The sequence below is a fragment of the Carex rostrata genome, chromosome 2 (genome assembly GCF_964058835.1).
Source record: "Carex rostrata chromosome 2, lpCarRost1.2, whole genome shotgun sequence".
In the NCBI taxonomy this organism is placed as follows: Eukaryota; Viridiplantae; Streptophyta; class Magnoliopsida; order Poales; family Cyperaceae; genus Carex; species Carex rostrata.
Genome location: NC_135919.1, coordinates 6,190,467 through 6,210,891, shown reverse-complemented (window position 1 = coordinate 6,210,891; position 20,425 = coordinate 6,190,467). Strand labels below are relative to the sequence as shown.

The window sequence follows — 20,425 nt, the reverse complement described above, 5'->3', positions numbered from 1 at the left end:
ACTGCAACAAATAATCCGGATCAATATTTTTCAGATCGGATTTTTCGCGGCTGTAAGAAAAATTAATATATTTCTTTATGTATTATTGGAAAAAAATAAAAATGCTTAGATTCCGAGTTATTGATCCCGGTTCAAAAGTCACTTCTAAGTAATCTAGAAAATATTATGATCTTTCTAATAGATTTAATTTATTAAAAGTTGTATCTATTTTGAAAAAAAAAATAAAAACTTTAATTTATTTAATGATTGTTATTCAAAAATAATTCTCAAAATAGATACAACTTTTAATAAATTAAATGTACTAGAAAGATCATAATATTTTCTAGATTACCTAGAAGTGACTTTTGAACCGGGATTAATAACTCGGAATCTAAGCATTTTTATTTTTTTCCAATAACACATAAAAAAATATATTAATTTTTCTTACAGCCGCGAAAAATCCGATCTGAAAAATATTGATCCGGGTTATTCGTTGCAGTCTTTCTAATAAAACAAATTATATTGTATTCCATCTATTTTCAAAGAAATATATTCAACATTTCTAATATTTTAATACAAAAAATAAAGAAAAAAAAATTTCTGTTTTAAAAAAAAAAAAAAAAAAAAAAAAAAAATCCACAAAACCGGTGCACCATTAACCGGACATATACATATGAAACATTTCCATCCTTTCCGGTTAACCAATAACCGGACCCATTTCACATTTCCGGTTAACCAATAACCGGACCCATTTCACTAATCCGGGAATTGGGTAACCGGAAAAAAAAAAAAAAATCCGGTTACTGAATAACCGGATTGGGTAATTTTCAAATTTCAACACCACAATGGTTATTTTTTGTGATTTAATTTATTTTTTGGATATAAATAAAAAAATCGGAAAATAACGTCACCGAAGATTCGAAATTAAGTATTTGGAGTTTAGATCGGTATAACTCATACCGATCTAAACTTTACCTTTTTTTTTTTGGGTGGTCTGTCCCTTCCCTTCTCTTTCTCTTTTCTATTTGAAAGCTAGAACTCGCAAGGAATATTTTAACAAAACAAAAAAGTTCCAACGTTTAGATCAGTAAGAAAAATACCTATCTAAACTCCAACTTTTTAATTTTTGCAACGAGACTGTGTTGTTGCATATATACAAACTAAAATAAATAAAAAGAGTTAGGAACGGTGAATCTGTTACTGTTCTAAGCGCTTTTGATTTTTAGGATCGGTAATTCTACCAGTCTTTCTATTAATAATAAAACTGCCATACTCTTTCTGGAGTAGAACAAGGGTGTTCTTAAGTTCGCCAAGCTCTTTGGTGAACTCAAGTCTAAAACTCATCAAATCAACTCTAAACGACGAATCTGAATAGTTAAAACTCATCTATTTTATGAGTTATTTGTCTACATGTGAAAATTTTGAACTTTCAAATTAATTTAGTATAAAGTTAAGTGGTCAAAAAACATCAAAAAATGAATGCATTAAAATTAATTTATTAGCATTCTAATTTGACCACTTTATATTTTACACTAAATTAATTCGAAAGTTCAAAATTTTCACATTTAGACGCATCACTCGTAAGATAGGTTTCAACAGTTCAAATTTGTCGTTTAAAACTGATTCGATGGGTTTTAAGACTTAAGTTCACCAAAGAACTTGGTGAACTTAAGAACACCCTAGTTCTACTCCTCTTTTTATTTCTCTCTCTACTTTTTTTTTATTAATTTGTATCAAATAAAAATTTCCAATTCTATATCATATGTATGGGAATATGCTAGCATGCTATGCATAGCATAGAGCCCCTCCGTGCAACGCCTTGGATTTCGACTTTTTAAAATTCTAACGGTCGATCCGAACTATTCATCTTGTTCTCCATATTAATATGTATTTGGGGACCAAATTTTACATTTTTTGGAATATTTTTACTATTTCTTTATATTTATTGAAAATCGCTGTTTTCAGCAAATCTGAACCATAAAAAAACAGCGATTTTCAATAAATCTAAAGAAATAGTAAAAAAATTCCAAAAAATGTAAAATTTGGTCTCCAAACACATATTAATATGAAGAACAAGATAAACGGTTCGGATAGACCGTTAAGATTTTGAAAAGTCAAAATCCAAGAAATTGTATGGAGGGGCTCTATGCTATGCATAGCATGCTAGCATATTCCCATATGTATGTTCAGCACGGCAGCATGCACCTGGATTAGATAGCTCAACAAAACAAACTACTGTGCTACTACTGTGCTGTGCACATCCTCCATTTTCTTATTTTTCATTAACGTCGTCTCTCCCTCCTCTCCTAGTTCCTAGAACAACAACAAGAGAGACTGACTGACTCTTGTTCCTCCATGGCCGCTCTCCTCCGGAAATCAACAATTTCCTCCTCCTTTGTTATAATCATAATATTGCTCTCTTTAGGTTTCTTCACTAACTCACAGAAAGGCAAGTACCTAGGCTAGCTAGCCAGCTTCCCATGATCATATATATTCATACCACCCATTAGACAACAATAGGAATAGAATTAGTCTCAATCTATATATATTAATTAGCACTCTTAATTTACAGCACCAAGCTACGCCTTTATGAAGAATGCACTAGAGTCCCCGCAAATATCCTTCTATGACTACATCGTAATTGGTGGTGGCACAGCCGGTTGCCCCTTGGCGGCCACATTGTCGACAAATGCCAGAGTATTATTGTTGGAGCGTGGCGGTTCCCCTTACAAGAATCAGAATATCACTAATTTGGTTGGCTTTGCCCACACACTGGCCGACAACTCGCCAGACTCAGCTGCACAACAATTTATCTCCGAAGATGGGGTCGCTAATGCACGTGCCCGGGTGCTCGGCGGTGGAAGTTGCTTGAATGCCGGCTTCTATACTCGTGCTGGCACCGATTACGTGCTACATGCTGGTTGGGATCAAGCGCTGGTTAATGAGTCTTACAGGTACAGGTGATGTGTGTGTATATATATATATTGTATTCCACTAATTAATCTTAATGATCTGTTAATTAATTAAGTATATTGTATTAATTAGCTAGCTATCTAGTGCCCAGAAGAATAATTAATGCATTAATTTGTTCTAGCATAAGAAATGGCACATGCGAAGATATCAAGTATATCATACCCTACATTTAATTATCTTTTGAGTATACTATTGCCATATTTGTAATTGTATGATATCTTTATCCGTTAAAACTTAAAAAGTAACATATAACAAACTAATAATGAATAATTATTGAATAAATTTGTAGCTTATATTATCTAATTAAAAAAATATAACAAACTTATATAATGTATGTGATATTGTAAAATAAAAATATATAATACAATTGAATTTGAGGTGGGTGGAAGAGACGGTGGCATTTGAGCCGGTGGTAGAGCAATGGCAGTCGGCGCTGCGAGATGGGCTTGTTGAGGTGGGTGTGGGCCCATACAACGGCTTCAATCTAGACCACATTTATGGAACAAAAATTGGGGGATCTATTTTTGACAACCATGGCAATCGCCACACTGCCGCTGACTTGTTACGCCATGCCAACCCGCCACACCTCACCGTCTTGCTCCATGCACGTGTCGCCAAACTGCTCTTTAGGATCAGAGGTAATTATATTATATGAGTAGTCAATTCGATCTGCTCTGCTCTGCTCGCATTTTTTTTTTTCATTAATAAATATGGAAACGTACTGACTCATGTTCAGAACAATATATAAACGAATAAAAAATTAATGATATTGCTACTACATTAATTATTTATCTAAATTAAATCTGATACAGGAAGACCGAGGCCGCTCGCCCATGGAGTAGTCTATCGCGACTCAGCTGGGAAATTGCACAAGGCATACATTAACAAAGGTAGCAACAACGAGATCATACTGTCAGCTGGCGCTATCGGCTCTCCCCAAATCCTCATGCTCAGTGGTGTGGGGCCAAGGCGCCATCTCGAGTCCATGGGCATACCTCTACTATTGGACCTACCAATGGTTGGCCAGGGTTTATCAGACAATCCAATGAACGCTTTGTATGTGCCATCCCCGATACCGGTTGAGGTTTCTCTCATACAGGTCGTAGGTATAACCCGGTTTGGCACGTACATTGAGGGGGCTAGCGGCTCTAATTTTGCTAGTGGACCGGTTGATAAGTTAGGCATGTTCTTTCCCAAGGTAATTTAATTAATTAAACTCTTTAATTATAGTATGGTAGTGGTACTATGGTTAATCATATCAATTGTTCACAGGGTTAATTTCACACAGGTTAACCAGCCGGTTTCCATTGGTAAATCCGAGCAAGCCACCCCAGAAGCCATTGCAAGTGCAGGAGAAACCAGAAACGACCTCACGGAGTCTGGATTTCGAGGTGGCTTTATTCTAGAAAAGATAATCGGTCCACTTTCAAAGGGCTTTCTCAAGTTGAAAAACACAAATCCTGACGATAATCCGTCTATCAGATTCAACTACTTCAAAGAAGAAAAGGATTTACGCCGGTGTGTTGCAGGTCTGAAAACCATCGAGCAAGTGATCCAATCCAAAGCATTCTCTAAATTCACCTATCCCTATCTGTCCATTGAGTCTCTGCTCAACATGACAATTAGTTTCCCCGTGAACAAGATTCCTAGGCATGATAATGACTCCAAGTCGCTAGAGCAGTATTGCCGAGACACTGTAATGACTATATGGCATTACCATGGCGGTTGTCAAGTTGGTCTGGTCGTTGATCGGGACTACAGGGTTATGGGTGTCGATGCACTTCGAGTGGTTGATGGTTCGACATTTATTGATTCACCTGGTACCAATCCGCAAGCCACTGTCATGATGCTTGGCAGGTGATTTTCTTTTTCCAAATCTTTTTATACCTTTTATCAATCACAGTTTTAGTGACAATATATAGTTGTGTAAATTTGGATAGGTACATGGGAGTCAAAATCCTAAAGGAACGAATACAAAAGATGATGCCAGTATCACAAGGGAGGTACTAATGACATCTGTGCTAAATCTTAATCTGTCAGAGTATTGATCGTTTATACTGATTATCGTTTCTCAAAGTTATGTCCATGCGTAATTGCATGTAATTATTGTGGTGTCATTAATTTAACTCGATGGTATTGATTGTGTTCATGAATTAAGGGTTGTTGATTAAGATCCTTGAACAGAACTGGGATTTAACTTTTAAGTTATGATTCTTAATTATAGTAACCATTGCTACCTTCAAGTGAAATTAAGTTGAATATGTAGATTGAAGAGCATAATCAGATAAACTTTGATTAAGCTTATCTATAATTAATTAAGCCTGTGTTTCTTTTGTTTCTTCAACTAGTTAAGAACCATTAATTTCTTTGTTTGGGAGGAGAGTGAAACATTTCTAATTAAAATGAGTGAGTCTACGGTCTCAGGTGTAAATGTGTAATCACAACCTACAAATTTTACCACATCTTTTCCACCTATTTGAGCATTTATACAGAAATTGCATTTTATTGAGTATTTACATGACATGTTATGTACCATAATCAAGGCACAATAAGCACACTAAATTGAAAAGTGGCATCTATTACTGACTATTACCCAATTAAGCAAAGTGATTATCTATTACTTGAATAAAAAATAATCCAACTGGTAATCGCGAGGGAGAAGAGAGAAAACCCTAGCTGGAGAGAGACTTTTTCGCGCTGGCGCTGGAGAGGCAAATAAGAGACGTAACGGAGTCGCTCTCGCTCTGTTAGTGCTTGATCCAGCCAAGTTAACAGCACGAATTATGAAAGATAAAATTGGTGCTGATCGTACGCTGAATGATAGTTTGAACTATGATTTAACAAGATGCATATGCAGAGCCATATTATTATGATAACAAATTTCGGATCTAATTCGGATCATATATATTGGATTGGATGTTTTAGTTAATACGTTTAAAATAATCAAATACATGCATAATACGAGTAAATATAATTACTTTATATTATATATCAATCCATAGATTAAACAAATAATTCTATGATTATACATGATATGTATAGTTTCGACTGGTTGATCCTTCTCGTGACTCAAGATCGATCAATTAATAATGATCTAGATGACTTAAAATTAACCCAGTCTGATCTTAATTCGAGCTAATCAAAACTTGACAGACTCAGAACACCAGCAGACAGAACCAGACATAGACATGTATGATGTATCGGATTCGTATCCTCCTAGATACTATAGAGGATTATCCTCACTTTACGGTTTCAGATTCGAGATTCGAGCTAGTGCAGGGGTAGTATTATTGGACTTTGAGATTCGTGCCAAGTTAAAATGAACGGTCAAGAGGAGGTGATCTGATGTATCACCCTCCCAGCAATTTCATTAAAAAAGATGGGAACACTTGATTGTAGTTTGAGTTTATTACTTAAATTAATATCTTTGAAGTATGATAACATGTTGGGTCCATAGCTCAGTGGTAGAGCAATTGACTGCAGATCAATAGGTCACCGGTTCGAACCCGGTTGGGCCCTCAATATTTTTTGCAATTTTTTTTCCCTTTGAAGAGAGTTGGGCTGATTGAGGCTGCAGTGAATTCAGCCCACAAAAATGGTAGTTTTGATCCACATGAATTTTCTGGAACCAACTCGAATCGAAGAAGGAAGAATAATTAAAGTATGAATGAGACTCTGCTGTCAAGTGGAGAAAAAAAATAAATGAAAGACCGATAGAAATGGTAGCGTTTGCGAGAGCTCTGACAGCGGTCACAGCTGTTCCTGCCGCGCTCACAGCATTCTCTTTTACATCTTCCTATTCTTCCTCTCAGTCTCAGTTCCCCTCCCGCGCGAATTTCCCTCTTGTCCCCTCCCTCAAATCAAATTTTGCCAAGAAGCCCCTGGAATTCTTAAAAAGGTCCACTTTTGCCTTTGCTGCAGTTCAGATGGATTCTCCCGTGACTGGGTTGACTCCAGCCGATAAGGTTTTGCTTCCTCCTTTATTCAGAGCCTAATTTTTCCTCGATTTGTTCTTCTTTTTTCTTTTTTTGTGTTGCTAATTGCCTTATCATTTTTTTTTTTTTTGCAGGATGGGGCTCTTCCTGAACTCATGGCAAGTGGTTTGCACTTTATAGTAGATCAAAATATGCTGTTGGGAAGCGTTTCTTTTTCTTTGTTGTTGGCCTATTATGTGATATTGTAATTGTGATTGCCGAGAAAGTTTGCAGTGGATCAAACTATACTGTCTTTTTCCTTGTTTTTGGTAAAGTATCATGTGTTTTTGTTAATTGTGGCTGTTGAGAAAGTCTGAAGTGTCATCATGATATTAATTGGATAAATTAAAGAATGTTTAATTGTTTTATCGAAATGAATTTTGTCACCATTATTGTTGACCATTGCTAACAAATTCTTTAATGTTGAATGCATACAATTAGAAAATGATTTAATGGTTTAATTGAATGAACATAGTTGCCATTACTATTATTGTTGTGTATTGCTCGCAAGTTCTTAATGTCCTCACCAAATAATTTTTAGTCTCTAATAAATCAAAGCCAACATTTTATTAGCTCAATAACAAAATCCTGTTACCACTTATTGATTTTTTTTTATCTCGATATTACTATTAGATTTAGGTGTTTTACCGATATGGATATTGTGTAATCACACTATCTGAATTGTTAATGCTGTTCTGCATCAGACCCTGAAGTTTGCACTGTATTGTTTAGGTACTAAGAGAAGTAAACCTTATGTTCTTTCTTAGGATCAATTTGTCCCTTGCACGAAATAAACAGTAATGCAACAGATGGCCAATTTTAGTTTTCTGTTTATTTTATTTATACATTGATGGTTCTTCTCATTTTGAGCAATTTTTTGGTCATTTTAGACGGAATTCATGGTTGACATGCATTGTGATGGTTGTGTTTCAGCTGTGAAGAAGAGGCTTGATGCTCTTGAAGGTAAAACTAATTACTCATCTAGCTAATTTTCAAGCTCAAGTTGGATCAAACGCCTGAATATGATGCTTTTTTAAATCAGGAATAAAAAGTGTGGATGTAGATTTGAGCAATCAAGTGGTAAGAGTTCTTGGATCTCTTCCAGTAAAGACCATGCTAGATGCTTTGGAGCAAACCGGCCGGAATGCACGGCTAATTGGTCAAGGCAACCCCAATGGTTAGTAGATTCCCCCTTCCTTTTTTATTTCCTCAACTTCAGTACCATTTTGTAAGCCACTTGGGCTTGTGTAGCCATTAATTGAAGTACTTGTTTCTAGCTTTTGCAAATTGTGGTCTAGTAGCCTACATCACTCTGTACTTGGACATTTGCAACAAGTTGCATTTCTAGATCTGCAATTAACATACAATATAAAGAACCCAACTGTTTTGGCAAAGTTAAAATGACTAAGTTGCCTCTGGCTTGTTCATGATTGGCTTGACCAAGTCGCTTCCTAGCTATTAAGTTTATACTTCGAGCAAACATACACATCATCGTTTTGTTTTCTTTTAGCTTACTTTTTATTGAAGGAAGCAAAATTGTCAGCATGTGATATACACTTCTTATTACATTAATTTATTGGTTGGGTATTAGTTGCAAATATCTCAATAAGAAAGAGCAGAAATAAATAAATAAAAATGTGAATATTCTTGGATAGAAGGAATATTGGGTTCTCTGCACATACAAAAATATTGGCTGCAATTGCACAATCCTATATAGTTTCTTGTATATTTATATTGATTTGTTTTGTCCTTTTTATATTAGAATTTTCAATATCTGCTGCTGTTGCGGAGTTCAAGGGCCCTTCCATATTTGGTGTGGTGCGGTTCGCTCAAGTTAACATGGAGTTAGCTAGAATCGAGGCTAACTTTAGTGGGCTCTCCCCTGGTAAACATGCTTGGTCAATAAACGAGTTTGGGGATCTCACTAGAGGTGCTGCTAGTACTGGGAAAGTGTATAATCTACCTGACTTTCTATCTGAAAAGGTACTTATTGTGTAATTTTGATTGTCTTCTTCTCTTGATACATCCCTGAAAGAGACCCACTGCAGTTGGTTTTCTATCACATACAAAAAAATATTTTCTATTGGTCAATGTTGTCAGCCACGCCAAGAATAAAGATGCCATTGCAATGTTTTACCTCAGTTTACCATTTTTGATAAAGCACATTTCTCTGTACGGTGTGCCTTTCTTGGTAGAGGTCCTTTTTTTTGCACTAGACCTTTGCAACATACTCACACTCTTTGACCAGAGTTTTCTTTTTGTAATTCTATTCAACGATTTATATTTGTTTTTCTAGCAACCCTTTAATTACAACTATTATTTGGAGTAACTATTTACTGGATTTGTCATGAGATTAAGCTGAGGTTATGTTTATTCTCAAGTCATGTATGCTTTCAATAGTAATTTCATTTATAATCTCTAAGTTCTTAGCCCTATAAGTCTATAACTATGATGTGTTCTTCTGTTACCAAGTAGAGATTTTATCAACATCAGACCATTTTTGTTAGACCAATATTCTGACTTTTATGAAGAAGCTAGAAAATTTTTGTAGCAGTAAGGTAATTGACCAGATTCTTATATTCAGTGGGCCAGCAGCCGCTGGAACTTTAGGTAGCTAGCTTTGACTGCATTAACCAAATTATATGTCTTTTAGATAATTATATGCCGGAAAGGCCCCCATTAACCTTAGTTTGGTTTGTTGGACTCTCAAGGCCTGAAATGTCATCAAGCTGAGTAATCAAAGTATTTCATATTGTGTATATTTTCTATTTTGAGACATGAACATTCTCACAATTATCTTCCTCAAATAACAACTTTACGTTGAGTTATGATCATAATTAAACTTAAATGACCTACTAAATTAAAATGTATGTTGTTGGTATAGCCATTGGGTGACCTGGGAACACTAGATGTGCTAGAGAATGGCAATGCACAATTGTCTGTTGCTAAAGAGAAGCTTAAAGTTGCTGAGCTGATTGGTCGTGCTGTTGTTGTATATGACACTCAAGACAAATCTGACACGGGCATTGCTGCAGCAGTGATAGCACGGAGTGCTGGTGTTGGTGAGAATTACAAGAAATTATGCACTTGCGATGGTGTCACCATTTGGGAATCTAGCTAGATACCATTCCAAACACTTTGTATACTGTTTTCTTATGTTTTTTTTTTTTTTTTTTTTCTTCTGTCTTTTACTTTTTGTGCTATAAGAGACTTCAATAAGGAACTGAATAAAATTGATTTTTTATGACTGTAATGTGTTATTGACGCTGCAATCTAAGTTTTGTTGAACAATCTTTGTCACTGCAAAATGTAATTCCTCTTTTCATTAACCAGTTACACTCTTCTGCATGTTCAATAATTTCATATTGTTACACTCAAACTTTCTGATTTGCTGCTACTGCTACTACCTAAGCCAGTAAACCAATAAAATTGCTTTACAGCGGTACAAGCCATGCCAGGGCTACTGTGCTACGAACTGAATGGGTTCCATCAGACCATGTCAATGCACCAAATTCAGGTGCTGACTGTGGGGTTTTGGCCTTGAAGGTGATCTTGTATGATAGCCTCTGATTTTGCCTTGTGAAATGCAATACACTAGGCTCAACAACAACAGTAGCACCTTTGAAAGGAGTAATTTTGACGATGTACGTTGAGACTGGCGTTCCAACATTAGTGACTGTTCTATGTTGGGTTACTACCGAGACACGTCGCTCCTTGAATACTACAGAATTGGCTGGATAGTTAAGGTCCCCAGGGGAATCAAGTTTGTGTTTGCATGTGTAGTTCTTTATTTTGGAGAAGGCCTTGAGCTGAATTGGTGTTAGCTTTTGTGTGCAAAGGAATTGAAAGTAATCATCAGGGCTAATGTCGTAAACCAATCCTGGGTTAACAGCTCTTACAGGGTGTATGTGGCCAGCGCCATGGTCATATGGAGTTGATGGCTCACCTGTTGATGCATCTTTCAGTGGTTGGAATGAGTTGTCGTGCACATATGCCGTGGTCATTAGGGCTGATTTGATAGCAGCAGGGCTCCAATCAGGGTGAGTAGCTTTGATTAGAGCTGCCACACCGCCCACATGTGGGCATGACATGGATGTGCCTGACAAAATGTTGAACTGAACTCTCCGGTGGTCAGTCGACAGACTCGATGGCCCGACATTGCCGCTCCATGCAGCCAGGATGTTTACTCCAGGAGCGATCACATCAGGCTTTAGAATCTCTAATGTTAGGAAGTTGGGCCCTCTAGAGGAGAAAGCTGCCACCACTGGTGAAGGTTTGATCCCGACTTTAGTCCCCTGAAAGGAAATGGAAGCTGTAGGTCGTGTAACAGACTTGGTGTATTGTTTAATTGCTTGTCCAGCAGTATCTCCTACTGCCAGAGCAGGGAGGAGGTGGCTATCAGCCACGAGTTCCTCGCCATTGGCAGCCGAGTTGGCGAGAATCATGCCAATGCCACCAGCATCCTTCACTACCTGCCCTTTTTGCACTCGAGGGCTAATGCCACGGTCACATATCACTATTTTACCTGCCACAACATGAGGATCCAAGGTTCCCTCAAGGCACAAGGACCTCGGATCTGTGATGCTGCTCCCATTTCTGCCCGTGTAAACCACATTGTATTGTTTTGTAGGAGAGAGATTGTCCTGGCCTTTATAGAGTGAGACGCCAGTAAAATTCATCCCATTGCCTAATTTGACTGTGGCTGGAAAATCCCGATCCATTGTGCTTGCTCCGACAGTGGTTATCCATGGGGAAACATTGGTGAGACTTACCGGGTCAGGGCCACCATTGCCAGCAGAGCAAGCAACCAAAACCCCCATTTCCATAGCCCCAAATGCGGCAATAGATAGGCTGTCACGGTAGTATGAAGAGACACCACCACCAAGTGAGATTGACAGGACATCAACTCCATCTGCCACCGCCCGGTCTACAGCAGCTAAAATGTCAGAACTGAAGCAACCACCGGTCCAGCACACTTTGTATGCTGCTATGCGGGCCCGTGGTGCCATGCCTCTAGCGGTCCCAGATGCATACCCAAACAGGTTGGCATTGGGTACTGCTGAGCCGGCAACCGTGGCAGCTGTGTGGGTCCCATGTCCATCTTGGTCCCTTGGTGACTTGGCCTCGCTTGTTTCATTTATGGATCCTGCAGCTGCCTCATATCCCTTATAGAACATTCGCGCACCGATAATCTTCCTGTTGCAATGCTTGGCAGTGAATCCACGACCTACCTCACACTCACCCTTCCACCGGGCTGGCACAGGGCCCAAACCTTTGTCACTGAAGCTTGGGCTCTCTGGCCATATGCCCGTGTCAAGCACACCGGTTATGACATCATGATCGGCCACCGAAGATGACCATATATTATTGGCCACATCAGGACCTATCCCGAGAAATTGCGGGCTTCTTGTAGTGTGCAGCTCGTATATTGTTTCTGGCAGCACTGATAGTACACCAGAGATGCTCTCCAATTTCTCAGCTTCGGCTTCACTGAGCCGGGCAGAAAACCCATGAAAGGCGGTGTCATAGTTGTAGATTATTCTTTTTGTTGGATCGGGTTCTGTTTCTGATTGTAATTTAGTGGAAGCTGTAACTGATTTGAGGGTGGAAGTGTACCAGTCATGATGGTGAGTGAAGATGCGGGGCATCTCGGCTTTAGCCATGTGAACTATGTATGTTTTTGGTAGACTGGGTGTAGCCATGCAGAGAATGCAAATTTGAGAGAGGGTTAGAAGTACCGGTAACCATGTGCATGGCTTTGTGAGACTTCCCATTGTTGGGTGCAAGAGATGAAAGAATTAAGGGTGGTGTGCTGGTAATGGTTTAAACTGTAAAGGGAGAAAGAGAGAGAGTAGGGTTTCTAGCTAGGTTATAGAGTTGCTATACAAGTCAAGCAGAGGGTTTGATGTTTTTTGAAGGGAGAATTGGAGGGCCGGGGTTTGATTTAATGATAATAGGACATATATCCTTTATTGCAAAATAAATTGGGTGGTTGCTACTTGCTACCTCTATGGATGAAATTAATTTCGACTTGTGTCATTCCATGTGAAGTAGAGCCTCTCCACTGTGGACTGACTGTGGTCGACACTTGACTAGACAACTTAATTTTATGATCGGGTGCCCTTCTCTTAATAGTTAATACTAGCTATAATAATAATAATTAAAATAATGTGTCAAAATCCTCCCCTTTTATAGCAACAAACAAAAACATATATATTTGCACTATTCAGCAATGGCTGGCCTGGCACTGGCAGTATTACAAAATTATAAAATAAAAAATGCTAAAATATTTTCACCGATCGAAACGGTAAAAAGGATATTTTGGGTAGATGAACTGGAGCAGAACATGGTGGGGCTGCAATTTATGGGGTCATAATTTTGCAAACCTGCCTACAACATTTAATTGCCTGGCTAGTGGCTTTAAATTGTAACGGTGAGCAGAATTCAGATTTAAGAAGTGGGGTTAAAAAATAAAAATGAAACTCGGCAAGAGTAACATGTGAGGTGTGTAAAAATAGCTAAAGACAAGGAGCATGTTGGAAATTGGCCTCATGGGTCATGACTCATGAGTCATGACATATCCTGGCTCTGCTGCAACATATTGTTGTTTTCTTTCTAATCGCGTCCCTCCCATGACACAAAAAGACTACTCATGACACGTGTTCCTGTCCGAGGAAACTTTTCATGTTTCGAGTTCAATAACAACATGATGCCTGTCAGCCTGTGAGCAGATAGAAAATCACATATATATGAAGTTTGATTTGGTCTTGGACTGATAGTGATCAAGTAAACAAATCAAATTTAGATGTAGCTTTTCTACTGCTAGCTATACTACGGCCTCATCGGTACAAAAGAAAAAAATATATGTGAGAATTTTAAATATTGGGTTATTTTATATTATTTCAATTGTATTTAATATGTACAATTAAAATAATGAAAAACAAATTTATTCCGGTATGCAATAATTAAACCGGTACGTCTCTACTTCATTCCTCCAATGAAATAGCAACTAATATCGAATCACATATTTTCATTACCTGAAAAGGGAATCTTTTACAATTAGTGGATCGGATCGTTCTTTCTAACTTGTCACAAATCTCAAAGCCCAATAATACTGCCTCCTGCACTAACCCGAATCCCAAACAAGCTGAGATTAAATCTCTTTTGAGTTAATGCAGAGGATACATGTACATTCATAATATTATTGGCTGAGAATATTATATAAAGTCAGACAACTTGAGAAAACAAACAAAAATAAACAAAAACAAGTAGCTTAATTAGCTAGCCAATAAATGTACTGTCAAGAAAAGGAGTAAAGGACCATGTAGATGTAGGAAGGAATCCAAAGATAAAAGAAAGATGGGTCATGTGCAATTGTGCATGTCATCTAATTTGGACTTGGTTTCGATTCAAAGAGTGTGACCGTCAACAAGGATACCTTACTCTCTTCCTGCCCCATGTCCATGTCCATGTCCTGATTTTTAAATTTTAAACTCAAGGGATATTCTTCTGCACACTCTTTATTCTTGATAATAAATTTATTTAGCAATAGTGGAATTAAACTGAGAAGAAAAATATCAAAAACAAAACAAAAATAATGAAGATATATTTCTATGTAATCCATACAAATTAAATGTATATTTTGTTATACTGTAACTAATTAAGTCTATCAATCTAATTACTGCACGTCTCCACCACAAAAAAATAAATATTTATAATATATTTGTATTGGTTTTTCTATACTAAGGTATGAAAATATTTTGTGCGTCTAAAGTGGACATAAGAAATTGTCCAAATAACTTCATACGTCTATAATAAATAATATTATAATGTTGAATTTATGCAATTTTTGAGGAGAGATTATTTTGAGAAAACAATTATTTCATTCAAAAAAAACCCTTCTTTACACAGTTTCCATTCCTATATATATTACAAACATCTAAGCTATTGCTTTGTTACCGTTTGTACTTTGTACCTATGTACAGTATACCTATTTGTTGAATATATGCAAGGAGGCCCCTTTACTTCCTTGATTTAATCCTAGCCTTCTATTTCTAGATCTATGATGATTATTAATCTGAGATCCTAGATCCTATTTCTCAACACTCCCCCTCAAGCTTGGAATGTATATATCATACAATCCTAGCTTGCTTGAAATTTTTTCAAATGAACTCGGGTCCAAGCCTTTGGTGAGGATATCCGCTAGTTGATCTTCACTCTTAACGTATGGTGTTTCTATTTCCTTTGCTTGAACTTTTTCTCTAATGAAGTGACAATCCACTTCTATATGTTTGGTTCGCTCGTGGAATACCGGATTCGATGCGATATGTCTTGCGGAGTTATTATCACAATACATCTTCATTGGTTGATCACAAGCAATGCCTATTTCTTTGAGTAGATGTTTTATCCAAGTTAATTCGCATGCGGTTGATGCCATGGCACGATATTCCGCCTCCGCGCTAGATCGTGCCACAACGTTTTGTTTCTTGCTTTTCCATGTGACTAAATTTCCGCCTACAAATGTGCAAAAGCCGGTAGTGGATTTTCTATCAAAACTTCCAGCCCAATCTGCATCGGAATAGCCACATATGATATTAGAATTATTGTTTTTCATCCAAATTCCCTTGCCGGGATTTTTCTTTAAATACCTTAAAATTCTATTTATTGCCTCTAGGTGTGGAGTTCTTGGCGAGTGCATGAATCTACTAATTTGGCTTACGAAAAAAGAAATATCCGGACGGGTGACCGTTAGATAAATTAGCTTTCCAACTAGCCTTTGAAATTGGTTTATGTCTTTAATTGGTTCACCATCCTCATCATTTAATTTATGCCGGTTATCAATTGGGGTAGAGATTGGTTTGCATCCTAATTTACCGGTTTCCTTTAAGAGGTCTAAAGTATACTTTCTTTGGGAGATGAAGAGTCCCAATTTTGAATGTGCTACCTCTATTCCTAGAAAATATTTTAAATATCCAAGGTCTTTGATGTCAAATTTTTCTTTTAATTGGCTTTTAACTCTTTTAATTTCTTCTACGTTATTTTCGGTAACTATAATATCATCTACATATACTAGTACAAGGGTTATATTTTCTCCATCATTTTTAATAAATAATGAATGATCGGCACTACAAATTTTAAACTTGCAAGAAATTAAATAAGAGCTAAGTTTTCCATACCATGCCCGTGGAGATTGTTTCAATCCATAAATCGATTTATTTAACCTACAAACTAAATTAGAATTGTTTTCCAATTTATGGCCGGGTGGTAGGTTCATATATACCTCTTCTTCAAGTGTTCCTTGAAGAAAGGCGTTTTTTACATCCATTTGGTACAAATTCCAATTGTTATTCGTCGCAATAGAAAATAAAATTCTAACGGTATTCATTTTAGCTACCGGGGCAAAGGTTTCATTGTAATCTATTCCATATGTTTGAGTATACCCTTTGGCAACTAATCTAGCCTTGTACCGTTCTATGGTACCATCACTATTATATTTGGTTTTGTATACCCATTTGCAACCAACGGGTTTTTTGTTTTTTGGTAATTGTACAATTACCCATGTCCCATTTTTTTCAAGAGCTCTTAGCTCTTCCTTCATGGCACCACACCATACCGGATCAATTATGGCTTCTTGGTAGTTATTTGGTTCTAGTGTTCTTTCAATGGAGGTGAGAAATGCATTATAAGAAAAAGAAATATTTTTATATGATATGAATTCTTGTATAGGGTATTGCACCGTATAGGTCTCATAGTCTCTAAGTCTTGTGGACGGTATTGGTGTTCTTAAGGACCGTCTAACTTCTTGATTTTCTTCTATCTCATTATCATTGGTTTCAATATTTTCTATTGTTTCTTCAACAACACTTGTCTCAACCTCTTGGTTATTATCTTGTGTAACTAATTGGTCATTTACATGAGGTAGTACCGTTGGTTCTAAATTTATTTGGTCACTTGCATGTGGTGTCTCACTCATTTCCATTGTTTTGAAATATGACTTATCTTCACAAAATATAACATCTCTAGACGTAAATATTTTTTTTGTTATAGGATCATAACACTTATATCCCTTTCTAAATGAGGAATATCCCAAAAAAATAGTTTTGGTTGACATATAGTCAAATTTATCTTTTCTTTTAATTTTTACAAAGCATACGCAACCAAATACTCTTAGATAATCAAAATTAATTTTTCGTTGGTAAAGGATTTCCATTGGACTTTTATTTTGTAAAATAACGCTTGGTAATCTATTTATTAAATGAGTGGCGCAAAGGATGGCATCCGACCAAAATTTTTTTGGAACATTATTTTGAAATAGTAATGCACGTGTCATTTCCAATAGATGTCTATTTTTTCTTTCCGACACTCCATTTTGCTCGGGAGTGTTTATGCAAGTAGTTTGATGTATGATTCATTTTTCTTTAAAAAAAAGTTGTGAAATTTTTGTTTACAAATTCCGTTCCATTATCCGATCTAAAAATTTTAAGTTTTGCATCAAATTGATTTTCTATGAGACATAGAAATTCTTTAAAGCAATTGAAAACCTCATCTTTTGATTTTAATAAATACAACCAAGTAGTTCTAGAAAAATCATCAATAAATATAACAAAATATTTGAATCCATTATAAGAGTTAATTGGGGCCGGATCCCATACATCGGAGTGGACTAAATCAAACAATGCTTCACTTTTGCTATTTGATTGGAAAAAAGGAAGCTTTGTTTGTTTTGCCAACTTGCATATATCACAATTGATACAATTTGAAAATGAAAAATCTAGTGCACTATTTAAAATCTTGTTGGAAGGATGCCCAAGCCTCTTATGCCAAATGTCTTGGTTAATAGATTTAGCGGAAGCACAAACGTTTAATTCTTGTAAATTCAAGAGATAGTGTCCATTTTCAAGAAAACATTCCCCAATCTTCCTCCCGGTTTCCCGGTCCTGAAAGATAACATTTTTATATGAGAAAATTACGTCACAATTAAACTCATATGTTAGTTTTTTTACGGAAATTAGATTTATAGGGAATGTATCAAGATATAGAACATTATGAACTTTTTTGTTAAAAATATCAATTTCTCCTACACCATTAATTTGTGCTTTCATACCGTTGGCCACTAATACAAATTGATTATTTTTTGCCATGTCTAAATTTGTAAGAAGGTCTTTATTTCCAAACATATGGTCAGTGGCACCGCTATCTATAATTATTTGATTATACAAATTTAAATAATTTGAGTTAGAGACAATACCACAAGTGTTGTTTGAATTTTTCTTGGAGAACCACACAGAGAACTGCTCAAAAAACTGCTGCATCGGATCTGACCCGCTTGACCCGCCAGCGCCATCTGGGTTAGACCCTGGTTCACTTGAACCAATCATTTTTATTGGCCGGTTGGGTTCAGTTTGAGCAGAATAGCCCCCACGCGACTCAGCCCTTTTCTTTCTCTTCTTCCCTTCATTCCAGTCCGCCATTTTCACGTCTCCCCCTCCCCTCTTTGAATCCCACCACTTCGGCCTGAGATGTGGGTGAAGAAAATAGCATTTTTCGGCTTGGTGACCCTCCTTTTTGCAGTGAGAGCATCTATCTCCCTTGATACTTGACTGGTTTGAGTAATTTGGGAAGTTAGGGTTTTTTCCGAAATTGGGGTTTTTTGTGGCAAAGCTATGAGTCTCGTGTCCCTCGCTGCCACCGACTTGTGGACCACTCATAGCAAGCCGTCGGCTTTCTTCTTGCTCCACCATGGTGGTAATTTGAGCAAAGGAGGGAAGGGAAGTTGTTAAAAGAAGTTGTGATTTCACGGCTTCATAGCTTGGATTGAGACCCGCGAGATATTGGAAGATTTTATCTTCTTCTTCTCTCTGAATGGCTATTGGATCTGCTATGGGTGGCCGATAAACTCGAAGTTCATGCCATTTCTTTTGAAGAGCACTTAGATACTCTATATTACTCTTTGATCCTTGTTGTTCTTGCTGGATTTCTAGTTTTAATCGATAAATGTGGGAATTGTTGTTTTGTCGGCCATACATCGTTTTTATGCCTTCCCACAGTGAGAAAGTTGTTTAATGGCCAAGGAATATTTCTGAAACACTCGACTCCATGGATTGCATGATCCATGTCATGACTCTGTCATTCTTAGATTGCCACTGTTTTCTTGCCTTTTTTTCGGCCTCAGTTGCCTCATCTTTCTTTTTTGGAACCGGCTTTTCAGACTCTCCTGTGATGAATTCTAAAACATCTCTTCCACTGAGAGATAATCTTGCGGCACTTGCCTATGAGAGATAGTTTTGGCCGTTGAGCAATGAGTTTGTGAGTTTTGAGGTATTGGTGGCTTCTTTCGAATGCTGCCCCTCTGAAGCCATCTCTTTGACGTGCTAGACTTCTGTTTATGGGTTTTGATTTTGCTTGTGTATATACCAGTTTTGCTGGTAAGAATTTGGAAGATATTTTTTCGGTCACAGAGACTGATGCTCTGATACCATGTTGAATTTATGCAATTTCTGAGGAGAGATTATTTTGAGAAAACAATTATTTCATTAAAAAAAAAACCCTTCTTTACACAGTTTCCATTCCTATATATATTACAAACATCTAAGCTATTGTTTTGTTACCGTTTGTACCTTGTACCTATGTACAGTATACCTATTTGTTGAATATATGCAAGGAGGCCCCTTTACTTCCTTGATTTAATCCTAGCCTTCTATTTTTAGATCTATGATGATTATTAATCTGAGATCCTAGATCCTATTTCTCAACATATAACAAACAAAAATTTACTAGAATCGATGCCAAGAATAATTGGCAATGATTTGCACAACTCATTATAATTCGGTGTGATAATTAGAACGATAATGTATTAACGTAATGAGTTGCATGGGACTATGGGAGGATCTAAGAATTAGTTAAAGATGACTAGGCCATCTACCTTTATATTTTAAAATTTTAATTATGTACGTAAAAATTTAATTTTATTTTATTTATTTTAAACGTTTTATGTAGTTCATTCTATTTCGATAATTAATAAATGTTTAGTTGTAGTCGGAGATGAAGGAACATTCATTAAATAGAGGTCAATTGATCCTTATATTTTTACAGAAGTAAGTTATTACTATATAATTTTACTAGAACTAAGGGTTAATTTACTATATATTTTATAGTAAATTGTTACGGGCATTATAAAAAGTATCCCATACTTCCATTCTTTTTTAAGAAAAAAACTAACTGTTGTACAATGAGCACAACTTGAACTATTGAGACTTTTCTACTCAAAAATAGGTAAATGTTGAAATTATTAATATTTATTATAAAAAAATTATTTCTTATATAATTTAGCGGTTAAATCTTTATTTTATGCATTTTAATTTTTAATCATTCTATTAAAATTTTCTAGTTTAGTTCTGTTATGAGTTGAGACAAGCTCGAATTGGGTTGAAGTTAATTCGAGTTAGTGGAATCTGATTCGAATTGCGTCGAATATTGGATCCTTTCGTTTCAAATCAATT

At 36.5% G+C, this 20,425-nt stretch overlaps 3 protein-coding genes and 1 non-coding gene across 4 annotated transcripts; 3 read left to right on the top strand and 1 right to left on the bottom strand.

The window, feature by feature from the left end:
* Nucleotides 1-2,568: 2,568 nt before the first annotated feature.
* LOC144571426 (protein HOTHEAD-like) lies at nt 2,569-5,046 on the top strand. Its single transcript, XM_078320710.1, has 5 exons — nt 2,569-2,933; nt 3,331-3,590; nt 3,765-4,137; nt 4,225-4,809; nt 4,893-5,046. The coding sequence occupies exons 1-5, from the start codon at nt 2,569-2,571 to the stop codon at nt 4,960-4,962; spliced, it is 1,653 nt and encodes a 550-aa protein (XP_078176836.1). The 3' UTR covers nt 4,963-5,046.
* A 1,353-nt stretch (nt 5,047-6,399) lies between these two features.
* Nucleotides 6,400-6,471, top strand: TRNAC-GCA (transfer RNA cysteine (anticodon GCA)). Its single transcript has one exon. It is a non-coding gene; the product is annotated as a tRNA-Cys (tRNA).
* Nucleotides 6,472-6,638: 167 nt separating this feature from the next.
* CCS (copper chaperone for SOD1) lies at nt 6,639-10,174 on the top strand. The gene is made up of 6 exons (XM_078320705.1): nt 6,639-6,917; nt 7,022-7,045; nt 7,817-7,889; nt 7,969-8,103; nt 8,689-8,909; nt 9,811-10,174. Exons 1-6 carry the CDS (start codon nt 6,672-6,674, stop codon nt 10,045-10,047), a joined length of 936 nt encoding a protein of 311 aa, XP_078176831.1. The 5' UTR covers nt 6,639-6,671; the 3' UTR covers nt 10,048-10,174.
* Nucleotides 10,175-10,219: 45 nt separating this feature from the next.
* On the bottom strand, nt 10,220-12,984 carry SBT1.3 (subtilase 1.3). The gene has a single exon (XM_078320696.1). It carries the CDS (start codon nt 12,698-12,700, stop codon nt 10,361-10,363), a length of 2,340 nt encoding a protein of 779 aa, XP_078176822.1. The 5' UTR covers nt 12,701-12,984; the 3' UTR covers nt 10,220-10,360.
* Between the last annotated feature and the right edge of the window lie 7,441 nt (nt 12,985-20,425).